General features: G+C 42.5%; 1 protein-coding gene across 1 annotated transcript in view; it reads right to left on the bottom strand.

The window, feature by feature from the left end:
- The window catches only part of LOC124048122 (guanine nucleotide-binding protein subunit alpha-13-like), a 36,983-nt gene continuing 18,272 nt past the window's right edge, over positions 1–18,711 (bottom strand). Inside the window, exons 3-6 of the mRNA XM_046368568.1 lie at positions 11,915–11,965; positions 8,321–8,521; positions 3,472–3,606; positions 1–2,645 (exon numbers count right to left, since the gene is read on the bottom strand). Of these exons, the coding sequence (XP_046224524.1) occupies positions 2,409–2,645; positions 3,472–3,606; positions 8,321–8,521; positions 11,915–11,965 (624 nt within the window). The 3' untranslated portion in view covers positions 1–2,408. The remainder of the gene's footprint in view (positions 2,646–3,471; positions 3,607–8,320; positions 8,522–11,914; positions 11,966–18,711) is intronic.

Genomic DNA, 18,711 nt, shown 5'->3' with positions numbered 1-18,711 from the left:
TTTATTAGAAAAAGTGTTTTATTGTAAAAATTAGTGGTATATAAAAAAAAAATGCAGATTGTTAAGAGAAAGAAACATATGTTCATTGACAAGGCCAACCATGAAACAGTGATTTTCTGTTGTTGTTGAATCGTTTAAACATGGAAGTAAACAGTTTTAGATTACAACTAAGGCATCAGGGCACAGTTTTACAAAAGTTATGCAAAAACTTAAGCTTTTTGAAAAATAAATAAGCTCATAAGAACTCAAATGGACTTCTTAAATATCTTCCTAAAATGATTGTCGCTAGGCAACAGAGCTATCTAGCAAGGGCAATCATGTTAGCATATTTCTTAGAGATTACTGGTCTAAAATGTTTTATTGGATTCAAAACAAATCCAACTGAAAGTTTCAGTTGAGTCAATAAACATGTTCAATTGCTTTCATTAGCTTATTTTCTCACTTCCATGAGTTTAAAGACAAGTGTTTACTATTAGCCATCTTGGAATTACAAGAAGAAATCCAATAACTTCCTTTTCAAGAATCAAATATATTTTGAACTATTTTCTTAGGAAGAAACTTAAGGACATTTGCAATAACCTTATTGAGGAACAGCACATTTTAATACGTATAAAGTTAAGGGGAAAAAAATGGCACTTAAGAAATGTCTTCTAAAAGGTTTCGTGAAACTGGGCCCAGGCGTCAGTCTGTACAAGGCCAGAGCGAGGCACAGTGGAAAGACAGACACGTAATCTCCGGAGCTAGAGAAACTAGGACAGTCGATCTTTATACAGTCATATAAAAGGCAGTGTGACGTGGTAGGAGAGAAACGCTCAAAACGCTAATCTGGAGTCAGTCTCTAGCCGTCTCTCAGCCCTATGAGGTGGCGTATCTTACAGTGTTGGCATACCTATACACACACTATTGTCATCAACAACAGGTTACAGTATGGACATGAAAACAAACAAACTAATCTGTCATATTTGAAACTAAAAGATACATTTGAGTCAGTCTGTACAACTATAAACATGATCACATCCATTAGACAGACAACCTCACTGACCAATAACACAAGTCCCTTTACAAGGCCACCAATGGGAAGGGAAGGAGGAGGCGGTACCTTTAACTTGTCGTGGTAACCTGGGCCACGTTCCGTGGGGGCAAAAACATAGAAAGTTCAGACAGAAATGAACAGGCATACAAATCTGCCTGAAAGTTCTGGAACCTTGCGCCCCAAATTAAAGTACTGTAGCCCAGGGTCTGAGACATGCCCCCTCTGCTTTTCTGCTCCGTTAGGACACACTGTAGAAAAATGGTTCAAAACATTGTGCAATGGAAAAAGAAAAGAAGCGTTTCTTATTGGACAAGTTCAGATAGTACATCCCTGTTTCAGCCCGTTTTCTTCCGCTTCATGCTTACGTCCCAGAACAGGTTCTCACAGGAAGACATTTAACAAAAAAATCAAAAGCTTCAACCTGGGATATACATATATAGACCAGGAGTTTTCAACTCTGACCCTACGAGATACGGAGTGCTGCTGGTTCTGTTCTACCTGATAATTAATTGCACCCATGTGGTGTCGCAGGTCTAAAATCAGTCCCTGATTGGAGGGGGAAGAATACAAATTTAAAAGCAGTGGAGGTCCAGATTTGAATTTGAGGGTATAGACAGACTACAGCCCTATGGACAGACTGTTTATTACAATAATAACACAATAAGGACATCCTTTGTAGTGGTACCTCCATCCAACCCTGAGATAACAATACTAGATAACTGTCCAAGTGTGTTGTGTCCTTACAGCAGAATTACATGTGAACTAGCTGGGAATAGAAAGGTAGAAATTTGTAAACTGTATACACACGTTAAAATGTATTGACTATAAAGACATGATTGATTACATGATAGCTAATGCCAAAACAGGTACACAGATGGCACACACACACACACACACACACACACACACACACACACACACACACACACACACACACACACACACACACACACAGTGATTAAGGGTTATGAAGACGTTGTTGTATTAACGCATTGTGGTTTCTGTCAGTCTCACAGGTCTCAGATCAGTGGACAGGAGCGGGGCTATGACAGCATGGCAGGCTTCAAAACTGATCCAAGGACAGTGTTTATTATCCAGCGTTCAATCATGTCCCTGGCTCCTAAAAGGTCAAACTGACCTCAGAGCAGTCTATAGACCATCCACTCAACACAGTGCAGTAAAAACCAAATAAAACCATTGAAACAACAAAAGTGGAACATCAAGGTCCTCCCCAAGGCACTGGGGTCCTCAATCCGGTCCTCTTTTGAAGGTGAGAGCAGTCCTCAATCAGGTCTTCTTTTAGGCGGGAGAAGAGGTCCTCTTTGGGGTTCTCTCTGAGGCTGGTTCCTCTCAGATCCTCTCTAGTGGTCATAGGTCACTGGAGCATAAGCTGTTTGAGGTTTTCGTGGAGGATGGTATCCTTGACATCTCGGAACACCAGGCGGATGTTCTCTGTATTGATGGCTGTGGTGAAGTGGTGGTAGAGGGGCTTCTGTGTCGCATCTCTTCTCTTCCCCCGGAAACAGTCCACTAGGAACTTCTGGACGTCCGGCAGGCTGTGGTCCGGCCCCGTGTACTCTGGAAAGTATTTCTTCAGCGAAATGTTTGAGACCTGCCAGGAACAGATCAACACAAAGTTTATTCGCCACGTGCACAGGATACATCAGATGTAAAACATTCCAGTGAAATTCTTTACTGAGAGCCCTTTCCCACAATGCAGGGTTGATAATAATGTAGATAGATAATAGAATAAAAACACACAAGAAGTACGATATAAGTTGAAGAAATATGAGAATGCAAGTATATACAGGTCAGTGCCAGTCCCTTATTCAATGTGTAAGGTGGGGTTTTCGTTAGGTAAATGTGGCACAGGACAACGTAACCGGCAAGATTTACATTTACTGGACATTTACCCATGGTGCTCAAAATCACATTTAGATTGTAATTAATTTTAACAGAATAGAATTTAGCCTGTAAAGTTCTAATAAAATGAAGTAGAACAATGTTCTTATTCCAACATGTCAGGTTTTTATTGAAAAGCAAAATATAACATATGTATAATATAATTTGCGAACAACCTGTACTATAAGCCATTTGTATGTACACTTTAATCAATATCAACTGATTGGCTCAAGCACATTGAGGAAAGAAATTCCACAAATTAACAAGGTACACCTGTTAATTGAAATGCATTCCAGGTGACTACCTCATGAAGCTGGTTGAGAGAATGCCAAGCGTGAATAAGTGAAAATCTTAGTCAACCAACAGCCTACCGATCAAACAATGAACTAGTTGACTAATTGGGGTCAGCCCTAGTAGAATCTGAAGGTTGGTGTGACCTCAATAACAACACATTTATCTCTGAAAAGTGAATAGAGTCTAGTTTCTTGTGTGAACCCTGCTTCCTAGAGTGTTTGGTGTGATTGTGATGTACTGACCTTCTCCTCCAGGAGGTCAGTCTTGTTGAGGAAGAGGATGATGGAGACGGCGAGGAAGACTCTGTTGTTGACTATTGTCTCAAAGATGTTCAATGACTCTCTCAGACGGTTGGTCTGTCGGTCCTCCATCAAGACCTTGAAAAAATAAATACATTAGGGAGTGTGTGAGTGAGAGAAACAAAGGGAGTGTGTGAGTGAGAGAAACAAAGGGAGTGTGTGGTGAGAGAAACAAAGGGAGTGTGTGGTGAGAGAAACAAAGGGAGTGTGTGAGTGAGAGAAACAAAGGGAGTGTGTGGTGAGAGAAACAAAGGGAGTGTGTGGTGAGAGAAACAAAGGGAGTGTGTGGTGAGAGAAACAAAGGGAGTGTGTGGTGAGAGAAACAAAGGGAGTGTGTGGTGAGAGAAACAAAGGGAGTGTGTGGTGAGAGAAACAAAGGGAGTGTGTGGTGAGAGAAACAAAGGGAGTGTGTGGTGAGAGAAACAAAGGGAGTGTGTGGTGAGAGAAACAAAGGGAGTGTGTGGTGAGAGAAACAAAGGGAGTGTGTGGTGAGAGAAACAAAGGGAGTGTGTGGTGAGAGAAACAAAGGGAGTGTGTGGTGAGAGAAACAAAGGGAGTGTGTGGTGAGAGAAACAAAGGGAGTGTGTGGTGAGAGAAACAAAGGGAGTGTGTGGTGAGAGAAACAAAGGGAGTGTGTGGTGAGAGAAACAAAGGGAGTGTGTGGTGAGAGAAACAAAGGGAGTGTGTGGTGAGTAGGGCTGGGCGATATGGCAAATAAATTATCACGAGATATATATTTTTTTCATCCGATAACGATAATTATCACGATATTAATCAAATTATGTTTAAAAGGTGCACATCTGCTTCAAACTCAAGAATGCCTTAACAAACCGTGGTTAGAGCGTTGAACTAGTAACCGAAAGGTTGCTAGAACGAATCCCCGAGCTGACAAGGTAAGAATCTGTCGTTCTACCCTGAATAAGGCAGTTTACCCACTGTTCCCCGATAGCCTGTCATTGTAAATAAGAAGTTGTTCTTAACTGACTTGCCTAGTTAAATAAAGGTTAAAAAAAAATGTTTTGCTTGTAGGGCATAAACGCTGTCAGTATTGACTGCTTCGGGCAACATCCCTAGATTGGCTGGTGTTTGAGGGGCGTTTATCAACACCGTGCAGCAAACTCAAACTTCCTGCATGTTCCAAAGAGTGATTTCGCTTCAGATGTTGAAAAAGGTGGCCTCCCGGGTTGGCGCAGTGGTTAAGGGCGCTGTACTGCAGCGCCAGCTGTGCCATCAGAGTCCCTGGGTTCGCGCCCAGGCTCTGTCGTAACCGGCCCCGACCGGGAGGTCCGTGGGGCGACGCACAATTGGCCTAGCGTCGTCCGGGTTAGGGAGGGCTTGGTCGGTAGGGATGTCCTTGTCTCATCGCGCACCAGCGACTCCTGTGGCGGGCCGGGCGCAGTGAGCGCTAACCAAGGTTGCCAGGTACACAGTGTTTCCTCCCGGCTTCCGGGTTGGATGCGCGCTGTGTTAAGAAGCAGTGCGGCTTGGTTGTGTATCGGCGGACGCATGACTTTCAACCTTCGTCTCTCCCGATCCCGTACGGGAGTTGTAGCAATGAGACAAGATAGTAGCTACTAACAATTGGATACCACGAAATTGGGGAGAAAAAGGGGTAAAAAAAAAAAAAAAAAAAAAAAAAGGTTTGTCGTATTACCAGACTTCGTAGCCTCATGTCTACGGCACAATTTGCTCTTTGTCAGACTTCAAGAAGCCAAACCACTTCCAAATGACACACATTTTATCAATAATTTATTCGTTGGAAGCTGCTCCTTCTCTGCCACTGTTTTCACCTACATCACTCATTTTTCCAGGTTAATAGTTGCTACTTCATCACTCACTTTTCCTGGTTAATAGTGGCTACTCCATCACTCATTTTTCCAGGTTAATAGTGGCTACTCCATCACTCATTTTTCCAGGTTAATAGTTGCTACTTCATCACTCATTTTTCCAGGTTAATAGTGGCTACTTCATCACTCATTTTTCCAGGTTAATAGTGGCTACTCCATCACTCATTTTTCCAGGTTAATAGTTGCTACTTCATCACTCATTTTTCCAGGTTAATAGTGGTTACTCCATCACTCATTTTTCCAGGTTAATAGTGGCTACTCCATCACTCATTTTTCCAGGTTAATAGTGGCTACTTCATCACTCACTTTTCCTGGTTAATAGTGGCTACTCCATCACTCATTTTTCCAGGTTAATAGTGGCTACTTCATCACTCATTTTCCCAGGTTAATAGTTGCTACTCCATCACTCATTTTCCCAGGTTAATAGTGGCTACTCCATCACTCATTTTCCCAGGTTAATAGTGGCTACTCCATCACTCATTTTTCCAGGTTAAGTGGCTACTCCATCACTCATTTTCCCAGGTTAATAGTGGCTACTCCATCACCCATTTTTCCAGGTTAATAGTGGCTACTCCATCACTCATTTTTCCAGGTTAATAGTGGCTACTCCATCACTCATTTTTCCAGGTTAATAGTGGCTACTTCATCACTCATTTTCCCAGGTTAATAGTGGCTACTCCATCACTCATTTTTCCAGGTTAATAGTGGCTACTTCATCACTCATTTTCCCAGGTTAATAGTGGCTACTCCATCACTCATTTTTCCAGGTTAATAGTGGCTACTCCATCACTCATTTTTCCAGGTTAATAGTGGCTACTTCATCACTCACTTTTCCTGGTTAATAGTGGCTACTCCATCACTCATTTTTCCAGGTTAATAGTGGCTACTTCATCACTCACTTTTCCTGGTTAATAGTGGCTACTCCATCACTCATTTTTCCAGGTTAATAGTGGCTACTCCACTCATTTTTCCAGGTTAATAGTGGCTACTCCATCACTCATTTTTCCAGGTTAATAGTGGCTACTTCATCACTCATTTTCCCAGGTTAATAGTGGCTACTCCATCACTCATTTTTCCAGGTTAATAGTGGCTACTTCATCACTCATTTTCCCAGGTTAATAGTGGCTACTCCATCACTCATTTTTCCAGGTTAATAGTGGCTACTCCATCACTCATTTTTCCAGGTTAATAGTGGCTACTTCATCACTCACTTTTCCTGGTTAATAGTGGCTACTCCATCACTCATTTTTCCAGGTTAATAGTGGCTACTTCATCACTCACTTTTCCTGGTTAATAGTGGCTACTCCATCACTCATTTTTCCTGGTTAATAGTGGCTACTTCATCACTCATTTTTCCTGGTTAATAGTGGCTACTTCATCACTCATTTTTCCAGGTTAATAGTGGCTACTCCATCACTCATTTTTCCAGGTTAATAGTGGCTACTTCATCACTCATTTTTCCTGGTTAATAGTGGCTACTCCATCACTCATTTTTCCTGGTTAATAGTGGTTACTCCATCACTCATTTTACCTGGTTAATAGTGGCTACTCCATCACTCATTTTTCCAGGTTAATAGTGGCTACTCCATCACTCATTTTTCCAGGTTAATAGTGGCTACTCCATCACTCATTTTTCCAGGTTAATAGTGGCTACTTCATCACTCACTTTTCCTGGTTAATAGTGGCTACTCCATCACTCATTTTTCCAGGTTAATAGTGGCTACTTCATCACTCATTTTTCCAGGTTAATAGTTGCTACTTCATCACTCATTTTTCCAGGTTAATAGTGGCTACTCCATCACTCATTTTTCCAGGTTAATAGTGGCTACTCCATCACTCATTTTTCCAGGTTAATAGTGGCTACTCCATCACTCATTTTTCCAGGTTAATAGTGGCTACTCAATCACTCACTTTTCCTGGTTAATAGTGGCTACTCCATCACTCATTTTTCCAGGTTAATAGTGGCTACTTCATCACTCACTTTTCCTGGTTAATAGTGGCTACTCCATCACTCATTTTTCCTGGTTAATAGTGGCTACTTCATCACTCATTTTTCCTGGTTAATAGTGGCTACTTCATCACTCATTTTTCCTGGTTAATAGTGGCTACTCCATCACTCATTTTTCCAGGTTAATAGTGGCTACTTCATCACTCATTTTTCCTGGTTAATAGTGGCTACTCCATCACTCATTTCTCCTGGTTAATAGTGGTTACTCCATCACTCATTTTTCCTGGTTAATAGTGGCTACTCCATCACTCATTTTTCCAGGTTAATAGTGGCTACTCCATCACTCATTTTTCCAGGTTAATAGTGGCTACTCCATCACTAATTTTTCCAGGTTAATAGTGGCTACTTCATCACTCACTTTTCCTGGTTAATAGTGGCTACTCCATCACTCATTTTTCCAGGTTAATAGTGGCTACTTCATCACTCACTTTTCCTGGTTAATAGTGGCTACTCCATCACTAATTTTTCCTGGTTAATAGTGGCTACTCCATCACTCATTTTTCCAGGTTAATAGTGGCTACTCCACTCATTTTTCCAGGTTAATAGTGGCTACTCCATCACTCATTTTTCCTGGTTAATAGTGGCTACTCCATCACTCATTTGTCCTGGTTAATAGTGGCTACTCCATCACTCATTTTTCCTGGTTAATAGTGGCTACTCCATCACTCATTTGTCCTGGTTAATAGTGGCTACTCCATCACTCAAGGTGCTACATGGATTTTAGTGGACCTCTCCACGTGCATATTGTCACTTCTCTGCACGTTCCTGCTGCGTCAGAGCTGAAATGAATGGCTGTACCTAATTATTCTATATCGTCATTATAGAATAAATATCGTTATCGAGAGAGGTTATCGAGAGAGGTAATTACCTCGATAATTATTGATATTGATTTAATCGCCCAGCCCTAGTGGTGAGTGTGTGTCCACTGTGTGTGTACCTGGTCATACTCTGAAGAAGACACGAGGAACAGTATGGAGGTGACAGAGTCAAAACACTCAAACCACCGTCGTCTCTCTGAGCGCTGTCCTCCCACGTCCACCATCTTGAAGGGAACGCTCTTGATCTCAAAGTCGTACTCATGGATGCCTTTAGTGGGCTTGCGGGCCAGCAGGATGTCCTGCTGGGAAGGGATGTAGCTCTGGAGGAGAGAGAAAGAATGATAAGTGGAGGACAGGAGAGGGGGATGTAGCTCTGGAGGAGAGGGAAAGAATGATAAGTGGAGGACAGGAGAGGGGGATGTAGCTCTGGAGGAGAGGGAAAGAATGATAAGTGGAGGACAGAAGAGGGGGATGTAGCTCTGGAGGAGAGAGAATGAATGATAAGTGGAGGACAGAAGAGGGGGATGTAGCTCTGGAGGAGAGAGAATGAATGATAAGTGGAGGACAGGAGAGGGGGATGTAGCTCTGGAGGAGAGAGAATGAATGATAAGTGGAGGACAGGAGAGGGGGATGTAGCTCTGGAGGAGAGAGAATGAATGATAAGTGGAGGACAGAAGAGGGGGATGTAGCTCTGGAGGAGAGAGAATGAATGATAAGTGGAGGACAGGAGAGGGGGATGTAGCTCTGGAGGAGAGAGAATGAATGATAAGTGGAGGACAGGAGAGGGGGATGTAGCTCTGGAGGAGAGAGAATGAATGATAAGTGGAGGACAGGAGAGGGGGATGTAGCTCTGGAGGAGAGAGAATGAATGATAAGTGGAGGACAGAAGAGGGGGATGTAGCTCTGGAGGAGAGAGAATGAATGATAAGTGGAGGACAGAAGAGGGGGATGTAGCTCTGGAGGAGAGAGAAAGAATGATAAGTGGAGGACAGGAGGGGGATGTAGCTCTGGAGGAGAGAGAATGAATGATAAGTGGAGGACAGAAGAGGGGGATGTAGCTCTGGAGGAGAGAGAAAGAATGATAAGTGGAGGACAGGAGAGGGGGATGTAGCTCTGGAGGAGAGAGAAAGAATGATAAGTGGAGGACATGAGGGGGATGTAGCTCTGGAGGAGAGAGAAAGAATGATAAGTGGAGGACAGGAGAGGGGGATGTAGCTCTGGAGGAGAGAGAATGAATGATAAGTGGAGGACAGGAGAGGGGGATGTAGCTCTGGAGGAGAGAGAATGAATGATAAGTGGAGGACAGGAGAGGGGGATGTAGCTCTGGAGGAGAGAGAATGAATGATAAGTGGAGGACAGGAGAGGGGGATGTAGCTCTGGAGGAGAGAGAATGAATGATAAGTGGAGGACAGGAGAGGGGGATGTAGCTCTGGAGGAGAGGGAAAGAATGATAAGTGGAGGACAGGAGAGGGGGATGTAGCTCTGGAGGAGAGAGAAAGAATGATAAGTGGAGGACATGAGGGGGATGTAGCTCTGGAGGAGAGGGAAAGAATGATAAGTGGAGGACAGGAGAGGGGGATGTAGCTCTGGAGGAGAGAGAAAGAATGATAAGTGGAGGACAGGAGAGGGGGATGTAGCTCTGGAGGAGAGAGAATGAATGATAAGTGGAGGACAGGAGAGGGGGATGTAGCTCTGGAGGAGAGAGAATGAATGATAAGTGGAGGACAGAAGAGGGGGATGTAGCTCTGGAGGAGAGAGAAAGAATGATAAGTGGAGGACAGGAGAGGGGGATGTAGCTCTGGAGGAGAGAGAAAGAATGATAAGTGGAGGACAGAAGAGGGGGATGTTGCTCTGGAGGAGAGAGAAAGAATGATAAGTGGAGGACAGGAGAGGGGGATGTAGCTCTGGAGGAGAGGGAAAGAATGATAAGTGGAGGACAGGAGAGGGGGATGTAGCTCTGGAGGAGAGAGAATGAATGATAAGTGGAGGACAGAAGAGGGGGATGTAGCTCTGGAGGAGAGAGAAAGAATGATAAGTGGAGGACAGGAGAGGGGGATGTAGCTCTGGAGGAGAGAGAAAGAATGATAAGTGGAGGACAGGAGAGGGGGATGTAGCTCTGGAGGAGAGAGAAAGAATGATAAGTGGAGGACAGGAGAGGGGGATGTAGCTCTGGAGGAGAGAGAAAGAATGATAAGTGGAGGACAGGAGAGGGGGATGTAGCTCTGGAGGAGAGAGAATGAATGATAAGTGGAGGACAGAAGAGGGGGATGTAGCTCTGGAGGAGAGAGAAAGAATGATAAGTGGAGGACAGGAGAGGGGGATGTAGCTCTGGAGGAGAGAGAAAGAATGATAAGTGGAGGACAGAAGAGGGGGATGTTGCTCTGGAGGAGAGAGAAAGAATGATAAGTGGAGGACAGGAGAGGGGGATGTAGCTCTGGAGGAGAGGGAAAGAATGATAAGTGGAGGACAGGAGAGGGGGATGTAGCTCTGGAGGAGAGAGAATGAATGATAAGTGGAGGACAGAAGAGGGGGATGTAGCTCTGGAGGAGAGAGAAAGAATGATAAGTGGAGGACAGGAGAGGGGGATGTAGCTCTGGAGGAGAGAGAAAGAATGATAAGTGGAGGACAGGAGAGAGAAAGAATGATAAGTGGAGGACAGGAGAGGGGGATGTAGCTCTGGAGGAGAGAGAAAGAATGATAAGTGGAGGACAGAAGAGGGGGATGTAGCTCTGGAGGAGAGAGAATGAATGATAAGTGGAGGACAGGAGAGGGGGATGTAGCTCTGGAGGAGAGAGAATGAATGATAAGTGGAGGACAGGAGAGGGGGATGTAGCTCTGGAGGAGAGAGAAAGAATGATAAGTGGAGGACAGGAGAGGGGGATGTAGCTCTGGAGGAGAGGGAAAGAATGATAAGTGGAGGACAGGAGAGGGGGATGTAGCTCTGGAGGAGAGAGAATGAATGATAAGTGGAGGACAGAAGAGGGGGATGTAGCTCTGGAGGAGAGAGAATGAATGATAAGTGGAGGACAGGAGAGGGGGATGTAGCTCTGGAGGAGAGAGAATGAATGATAAGTGGAGGACAGAAGAGGGGGATGTAGCTCTGGAGGAGAGAGAATGAATGATAAGTGGAGGACAGAAGAGGGGGATGTAGCTCTGGAGGAGAGAGAAAGAATGATAAGTGGAGGACAGGAGAGGGGGATGTAGCTCTGGAGGAGAGAGAAAGAATGATAAGTGGAGGACAGGAGAGGGGGATGTAGCTCTGGAGGAGAGAGAAAGAATGATAAGTGGAGGACAGGAGAGGGGGATGTAGCTCTGGAGGAGAGAGAAAGAATGATAAGTGGAGGACAGGAGAGGGGGATGTAGCTCTGGAGGAGAGAGAAAGAATGATAAGTGGAGGACATGAGAGGGGGATGTAGCTCTGGAGGAGAGGGAAAGAATGATAAGTGGAGGACAGGAGAGGGGGATGTAGCTCTGGAGGAGAGAGAAAGAATGATAAGTGGAGGACAGGAGAGGGGGATGTAGCTCTGGAGGAGAGAGAAAGAATGATAAGTGGAGGACAGAAGAGGGGGATGTTGCTCTGGAGGAGAGGGAAAGAATGATAAGTGGAGGACAAGAGAGGGGGATGTAGCTCTGGAGGAGAGGGAAATAATAATGATAAGTGGAGGACAGGAGAGGGGGATGTAGAGTGAAAGAGGGATAAAGAGGAAACCCACCTGCTCCCCCAGCATCTCCACATTGTCCAAGAAATACTTCACAGACTCACCCTAAGAGACAGAGAAGAGACATTTGTTTTAGCTTCCTGGATAATCATACTAATCTATCAGCCTAAAACTGCTGCACGTGAGTGTGTGAGTGGGTGTGTGTGTGTGTGTGTAGAGCATTTATGGGTCTTCCTGTGAGTGTGTGAAGTGAGCGTGTGTGCCTGTATTTGTGTGTAAATGTGTACACAGTGGCAAGGAAAAGTATGTGAACCCTTTAGAATTACCTGGATTTCTGCATAAATTGGTCATACAATTTGATCTGATCTTCATCGAAGACACAACAATAGACAAACACAGTGTGCTTAAACTAATAACACACAAATTGTATTTTTCTTGTCTATATTAAATGCATAATTTAGGTTGGGAAAAAATATGTGAACTCTTTGGCTAATGACTTTTCCAAATGCTAATTGTAGTCAGGAGTCAGCTAACCTGGAGTACAATCAATGAGACATGATTGGAGATGTTGGTTAGAGCTGCCTTGCCCTATAAAAGAAAAAGCTCACAAAATTTGAGTTTGCTATTCACAAGAAGCATTGCCTGATGTGAACCATGCCTCAAACAAAAAGAGATCTCAGAAGATTAAGAATGGTTGACAAGCAGAAAGCTGGAAAGGGTTTCAAAAGTATCCTCTGTCCACGGTAAGACAAATAGTCTATAAATGGAGAAAGTTCAGCACTGTTGCTACTCTCCCTAGGGAGTGGCTGTCCTGCAAAGATGACTGCAAGATAACAGCGCAGAATGCTCAATGAGGTTAAGAAAAATCCTGAAGTGTTAGCTAAAGACTTACAGAATTCTCTGCTAACATCTCTGTTGACGAGTCTACGATACGTAAAACACTAAACAAGAATGGTGTTCATGGGAGAACAACATGGAAGACACCACTGCTGTCCAACAAAACAACAACATTGCAGCACATCTGAAGTTTGCAAAAGTGCACCTGGATGTTCTACAGCGCTGCTGGCAAAATATTCTGTGGACAGATGAAACTACAGTTGAGTTGTTTGGAAGGAACACACAACACTATGTGTGGAGAAAGACAGGGAATTTGAACTAGGATTAAATGTAAGAAATTGTGAAAAACTGAGTTTAAATGTATTCGGCTAAGGTGTACATAAATATCCGACTTCCAACTGTAGGTGTTCATTTTTGTTCAGGTGAGGGAAAGGGCAGTGTGGAGTGCAATAGCGATTGCATCATCTGTGGATCTGTTGAGGCGGTATGCAAATTGGAGTGGGTCTAGAGTTTCTGCGATAATGGTGTTGATGTGAACCATGACCAGCATTTCATGGCTACAGACGTGAGTGCCACGAGTCGGTAGTCATTTAGGAAGGTTAAAGGGACGACAGTGGTCTGCTTGAAACATGTTGGTATTACAGACTCAGACAGGAGGAGGTTGAAAATGTCAGTGAAGACACTTGCCAGTTGGTCAGCGCATGCTCGGTGTACACATTCTGGTAATCCGTCTGGCCCTGCGGCCTTGTGAATGTTGACCTGTTTAATGGTCTTACTCACATCGGCTGCGGAGAGCGTGATCACAGTAGTCCGGAACAGAGGATGCTCTCATGCATGTTTCAGTGTTACTTGCCTTGAAGCGAGTATAGAAGTTATTTAGCTCGTCTGGTAGTCTCGTGTCACTGTGCAGCTCTCGGCTGTGATTCCCTTTGTAGTCTGTAATAGTTTTCAAGCCCTGCCACATCCGACGAGCTTCAGAGCCGGTGTAGTAGGATTCGATCTTAGTCCTGTATTGATGCTTTGCCTGTTTGAAGGTTCGTCGGAGGGCATAGCGGGATTTCTTATAAGCTTCTGAGTTAGAGTCCTGCTCCTTGAAAGTGGCAGCTCTACCATTTAGCTCAGTGCGAAAGTTGCCTGTAATCCATGGCTTCTGGTTGGTGTATGTATGTTCAGTCCTGTTGTTGAGCACCTGCTTCATCTGACCACGTTTTTATAAACCGAATCACTGTTAATTCCTGCTTTAATTTTTGCTTGTAAGCAGGAATCAGGAGGATAGAGTTATGGTCAGATTTGCCAAATGGAGGGCAAGGGAGAGCTTTGTACACATCTCTCGTTGTGTGTAGTAAAGGTGGTCTAGAGTGTTTATCTCCATCTGGTTGCACATTTAACATGCTGGTAGAAATGAGGTAAAATCTGATTTAAGTTTCCTTAGGTATCGTGCACCAGCTATTGTTTACAAATATGCACAGACCCCTGCCCCATGTCTTACCAGAGTCTGCTGTTCTATCCTGCCGATAGAGTGTATAACCTGCCAGCTGTGTTCTTAATGTTGTCGTTCAGCCACGACTCAGCGAACCATAAGATATTACAGTTTTTAATGTTTGTAGGATATACGTGCCTTCACGTTTTGATCCTCACAAGGAATCCTTGATCTCTTTCCGTGAAACGTACGCTTCCTTTTCCAGTGAATCGCAGGGATCTGGGCCTGCTCGGGTGTCCTCAGTATATTCCCTGCGTCCGACTCATTGATGAACTCCTCATCCAATTTGAGGTGAGTAATCCCAGATCTGCTATCCAGAAGCTCTTTTCGGTCATAAGAGACAGTAGCAGCAACATTATGTACAAAACAAGTTATATATATATATATATATAAATTGCATGGCTGGTTAAGAGCCGATAAGACGGCAGTGCTACCCTCCGGCGCCATCTTCCAAACTTCTGTGCCAGTATTTAGTGTTGAATGCTGGGTGGACTAAGTGTGTTCTGTCTGTAAGCAGATCAACATTCTAGCCCAGATCACACTCAATCTCACCAACAAACAGTTAGTGATGGGGGTAAAAATCGATACAGTAGACTGAGCATTGCGATATTAATTAGGCCTATTATTATGGTGTCCAATCAAAAAATAATGTGTTAATTGTGTAGATAGTCCTCTAACATCACCAAATGGTCCAAACCTTATGTTTATATATCATAATCATTTAGAAACTTATTGGAGTTTTTACCCTTGTAGGATGACAAAGATGAGGGTGACTAAATCAATGGAGGCCAGAGAAGAAAGGTGGTCAAGAATCAGGAAAATACCGTCAGCTCCAAATGTATTGTGACAGGAAGAAATGTCGTTTTGGCTCTGTACTCCAGCACTTTAGATTTGAAATGATACAATGACTATGGAGGTTAAAGTGCAGACTGTCAGCTTTCATTTGAGGGTATTTTTCATCCATAAATCAGTGAACTGTTTAGAAATTACAGCACTTTCTGTACACAGTCCCCTCCATTTTAGGGGACCAAAAGTATTGGGACAAATTCAGATGTATATTAAAGCAGTCAAAATGTAAGTATTTGGTCTCAAGTTCATAGCATACAATGATTACAACAAACCTGTTGGATGCATTTGTTGCGTTTCTCATTATGTTGTGCCCAATAGAAATGAAATGGTAAATAATGTATTGTCACTTTTATTGTAACTAACAATAGAATGTTTCTCAACACTTCCACATTAACGTGGATGCTACCATGATTATAGATAGCTTAATGCTGAATTCATTGTGAATAATGATGAGTGAGAAAGATAAGACATAATATCATACCTCCCCCAAAAATTCTACCTTCCCTTGCTATTGTAATGGTGAAAGGTTAGCATGTCTTGGGGATACAATATCACTCATTTACTCACGATTCATTCAGGACTATGCACAATGATGGTAGCATCAACAATGTAGAAGTGTTTAGAAACATTCTATTGTTATTTAGAAAAAGTGATTCAAAATGACAATACATTACTTACTATTAATTTCTATTAGGCACAGAATAATTGAATCAGCACCCAAGTATTGTGATAATATTGTATTGAGGTCCCTGGCAATTCCCAGCCCTAGTGTATTTGGAAAGCCCAGATGTCAAGACAAGAGAGCTGGGGTCTGCACAGGAAACAGACTGATGCGCGTTCTTTAGCATGCGACACACACACACACACACACACACACACACACACACACACACACACACACACACACACACACACACACACACACACACACACACACACACACACACACACACACACACACACACAGATTGAGAGACAAGAGAGGAAGCAGTAGGAAGTCTAGTCTCGACTCAGTTTCTCTTTTACTTCAGATCAGCTCTGCCAGTCTGAATCTGTGTGCGCTCGGTCGCTCGCTCGTCAGGGTTTCCGTTAGGAAAATGTTGATCCGGACAAAGTGATCTGGAGATTTTAATTTACCAGCCACTTGAGAAATTTACCAGACTCCTATGCATTGGGTGCATAACCCATTAGGGCCACGATGCTCAGAATGACACTACATTCCTGGTTGAGTCTGGCAAACCCAATTTATAAACATCAATATCCTGCTAGCCAGATTGAGTCTACATTTGCCTGGCATTTCAGCTATCAATGTGATGTTTGGAGGTGCCTAATCAGTCAGTTCTGGCTGAGTGGAAGTGTGTGTGTGTGGGGGGGTTAACCAGAGCACAAAACACATGAGGAAATAAAACTCTAGTCTGTCTTGAAATTAATTTGCGAGGATACATTTTTCGAACACTTTTCATATAAGATCATTTTCTGTTCTCCTCATTTAAATGAGTGTTTTTTTGTTACCAACTTGAGAAAATGTCTGATTTAAGACATTCCAGTACTTGAATTTCAGAGTGGAAAATTCAATGACTTTAAACACCTCAAGCACCTTGTGTTAACCCTGCATATAGGTCACCAGTAGTAAATGTTCCGCTAATCCCAGTCATTTAGCTACATTAAGGTCTCTTAACTTCTCTAGGGTAGGCAGCATTTGGAATTTTGGATGAAAAGCATGCCCAAATTAAACGGCCTGCTACTCAGGCCCAGAAGATAGGATATGCATATAATTGGTAGATTTGGATAGAAAACACTAAAGTTTCCAAAACTGTTAAAATAGTGTCTGAGTATAACAGAACTGATTTGGCAGGTGAAAACCTGAGAAAAATCCATTCAGGAAGTAAGATATTTTGTGTGTGTAGATTTCTATTCAATGCCATTACAGTATCCATTGACTTAGGACTCAAATTGCAGTCCCTATGCCTTACACTAGATATCAACAGTCTTTAGAAATGGTTTCAGGCTTGTATTCTGAAAAATTAGGGAGTAAGAGCAGTCTGAATGAGTGGACCCTGCCGTGTCACAGGGCTTTTTCATGCACGCGACCGAGAGAGTTTCTTTCTTATTTACCTTTTATATTGACGACATTATTGTCCGGTTGAGATATTGATTATTTAGGCTAAAAACAACCTGAGGATTGAATATAAACATTGTTTGACATGTTTCTTTACGGATACAATTTAGATTTTTTTGTCTGCCTGTTGTGACTGCATTTGAGCCCGTGGATTACTGAAGAAAACACGAACAGAGGTTTTTGGATAAAAAGAGAGACTATCGAACAAAAGGAACATTTATTGAATAAATTGTCTTCTGAGTGCAACCATATGAAGAGCATCAAAGATAAGTGATTCATTTTCTCTCTATTTCTGACTTGTGTAACTCTTCTACTTGGCTGGTTACTGTTTGTAAGGATTTGTCTGCTGGGCGATGTTCTCAAAAAATCCTAAGGTATGCTTTCACCGTAAAGCATTATTTAAATCTGACACTGTGGTTGGATTCACAAGAAGTTAATCTTTAAACCTATGTAAAATAGTTGTATCTTTTCTGAATTTTTATAATGAGTATTTCTGTATTTGAATTTGGCGCTCTGCAATCTCACTGGATGTTGGCCTACCCTAGAGAGTAGAGGCTGACCGATTAATCGTAATGGCCGATTAATTAGGGCCGATTTCAAGTTTCCATAACAATCGGAAATCGGTAATATTGGACGACGATTTTTTTTATTTTATTTTTTTACACCTTTATTTAATCTTTATTTAACTAGGAAAGTCAGTTAAGAACACATTCTTATTTTCATTGACGGCCTAGAAACGGTGGGTTAACTGCCTTGTTCAGGGGCAGAACGACAGATTTTTACCTTGTCAAGCTCGGGGATTCAATCTTGCAATCTTGAAAAATGAATCAGGAGTAGGCAGCGCCATAAGTGACTAAACTGAGATATGGAGTTAATCAGTGCAACTTTTCCATAAATAGACAGGAATTTACTTCTCCATGGTTGAAGGAGCTTGTCTATTTTTTTAAACAAATTTTCTATTGAAATTCATTGTGCAGAGCTCATTTATATATTTTGTGATGTAAATACCAAGTATATTTACTTCACCATCAGACCATTTTCTCGGTAAACTACAGGGTAATGAAAGTTGTATTTTTTAAAGATCCAATACGTAATCTTGTACACTTACCATAATTAGGTTTTAGTCCAGAAAGTCCAGAAAAGTTATTCAAAGAGAGAGGGATCGAGTTTGCGGACTTAATAAAGAACTTGAGTCATTGGCATACATGGAGACCTTTGTTTTTAAGCCTTGGATTTCTAATCCTTAAATTTTGTTGATTGATCTGATAATAATAGCTTGCATTTAGATTCCCATTACGAATATATATGGTGACAGCGGACACCCTCGTTTACCTCAAAACTCTGAGAAGACGCTGCTATTTACTATTTTACACCTGGGGTTGCTATACATTACTTTTACCCATTTTATAAGACACTCACAGAAAAAAAGAAAACAAAAAAAATCCAGGCATTTATAAATAAAATCTAGTCTATCATAGTCCTTTAAAAAAGCTGTTATAAATATCAGGCCTAGCTTCTTAAATGTTTCATGTTCTATTATTTCTAGTAGTTATCATACATTATCTC

Source organism: Oncorhynchus gorbuscha, linkage group LG11, assembly GCF_021184085.1.
Source record: "Oncorhynchus gorbuscha isolate QuinsamMale2020 ecotype Even-year linkage group LG11, OgorEven_v1.0, whole genome shotgun sequence".
Lineage (NCBI taxonomy): Eukaryota > Metazoa > Chordata > Actinopteri > Salmoniformes > Salmonidae > Oncorhynchus > Oncorhynchus gorbuscha.
Note: the sequence above shows the minus strand (reverse complement) of the source record. Positions and strands in the feature narration are given on the sequence as shown.